Below are 876 nucleotides of genomic sequence, written 5' to 3'. Positions count from 1 at the left end.
GTCCCAGTGGCCGTGGTGTATCCCGTGGGGCTGTGGAGGTGTCGTGCGGGGCCGGCGGTGCGCTGCGTGTACGCCCCGCTGCTGAGAGCGAGTGGCTTACATGCGGTGCGGGCAGCCGTGTGTCTGCATGTGGGAAGTACGCAGACCTCTGCCGCCAGCATACCGCAAGAAGAGCAACAACAACCACCATTGCTACTACTGTTGCTGCTGGACAACCAAAGGCGGTGATGGCTGTTTTTAATGGTTCTTTTTTTGGTGGATACTACGAGGTTCCTTCTGGAAGTGGTACCGTTTCACGTCAGTCAGGTGGTGGTAGTGGAAACGATAATCATGGGCAGGAAGTTCTGGGAGATCAAGAAAGAAAAACAGAATCGGAATTAGGACCAAGCGCACCTGCAGGCACTGGACGGGAGTCTATGGCACAGAAGGATGGCGAAGGTGCGGAATAACACACAGGAGGCAATCATGCAAATACAACAGGTGGTGTTCAATTGCATACGGAAGGGCAAAATGAACAACCTAGAGATGACCTCCTTAAAGAAAGTAATCATGTTGAGACTTCAAGTACGGCAAATAACCCATCTGTCTCTCACTCTGAACGTGAGGCTTCTTCTTCTACCGAAATATCTACTCCCGCACAAGATGTGCCTGCTCCCAGCGTAACAACAACAGCAACAATTACCAGCCCACAGAATGCCGGTGAAGGTGCAGCAGCAGAAGAATCTACTGCAAAAGTGAGTGAACTCTCGGCGACCACACCGTCTGCTAATACTAATACTGTCTCCTCTGAGTCTCCGGATCAAACGAGTCAAAGTGGACCCAATGATGCTACGGAACAATCGTCTTCTTCAAGCACGAACAGTGTAACTGAAGCAG

The 876-nt window shown here is 51.3% G+C and overlaps 1 protein-coding gene across 1 annotated transcript; it reads left to right on the top strand.

Moving 5' to 3' along the window:
• Positions 1–2: 2 nt before the first annotated feature.
• On the top strand, positions 3–449 carry TM35_000641290 (uncharacterized protein; the record flags this gene model as incomplete). The annotated part of the gene is made up of 1 exon (XM_029031070.1): positions 3–449. A coding segment is annotated over one exon (447 nt), but the record flags the coding sequence as incomplete, so codon positions are not given.
• Positions 450–876: the final 427 nt, after the last annotated feature.

Source organism: Trypanosoma theileri (assembly GCF_002087225.1).
Source record: "Trypanosoma theileri isolate Edinburgh chromosome Unknown TM35_Tth_64_V1, whole genome shotgun sequence".
Taxonomy (NCBI): domain Eukaryota; phylum Euglenozoa; class Kinetoplastea; order Trypanosomatida; family Trypanosomatidae; genus Trypanosoma; species Trypanosoma theileri.
The sequence above is the reverse complement of the archived record's forward strand: the minus strand, read 5'-3'. Positions and strand labels throughout refer to the sequence as shown.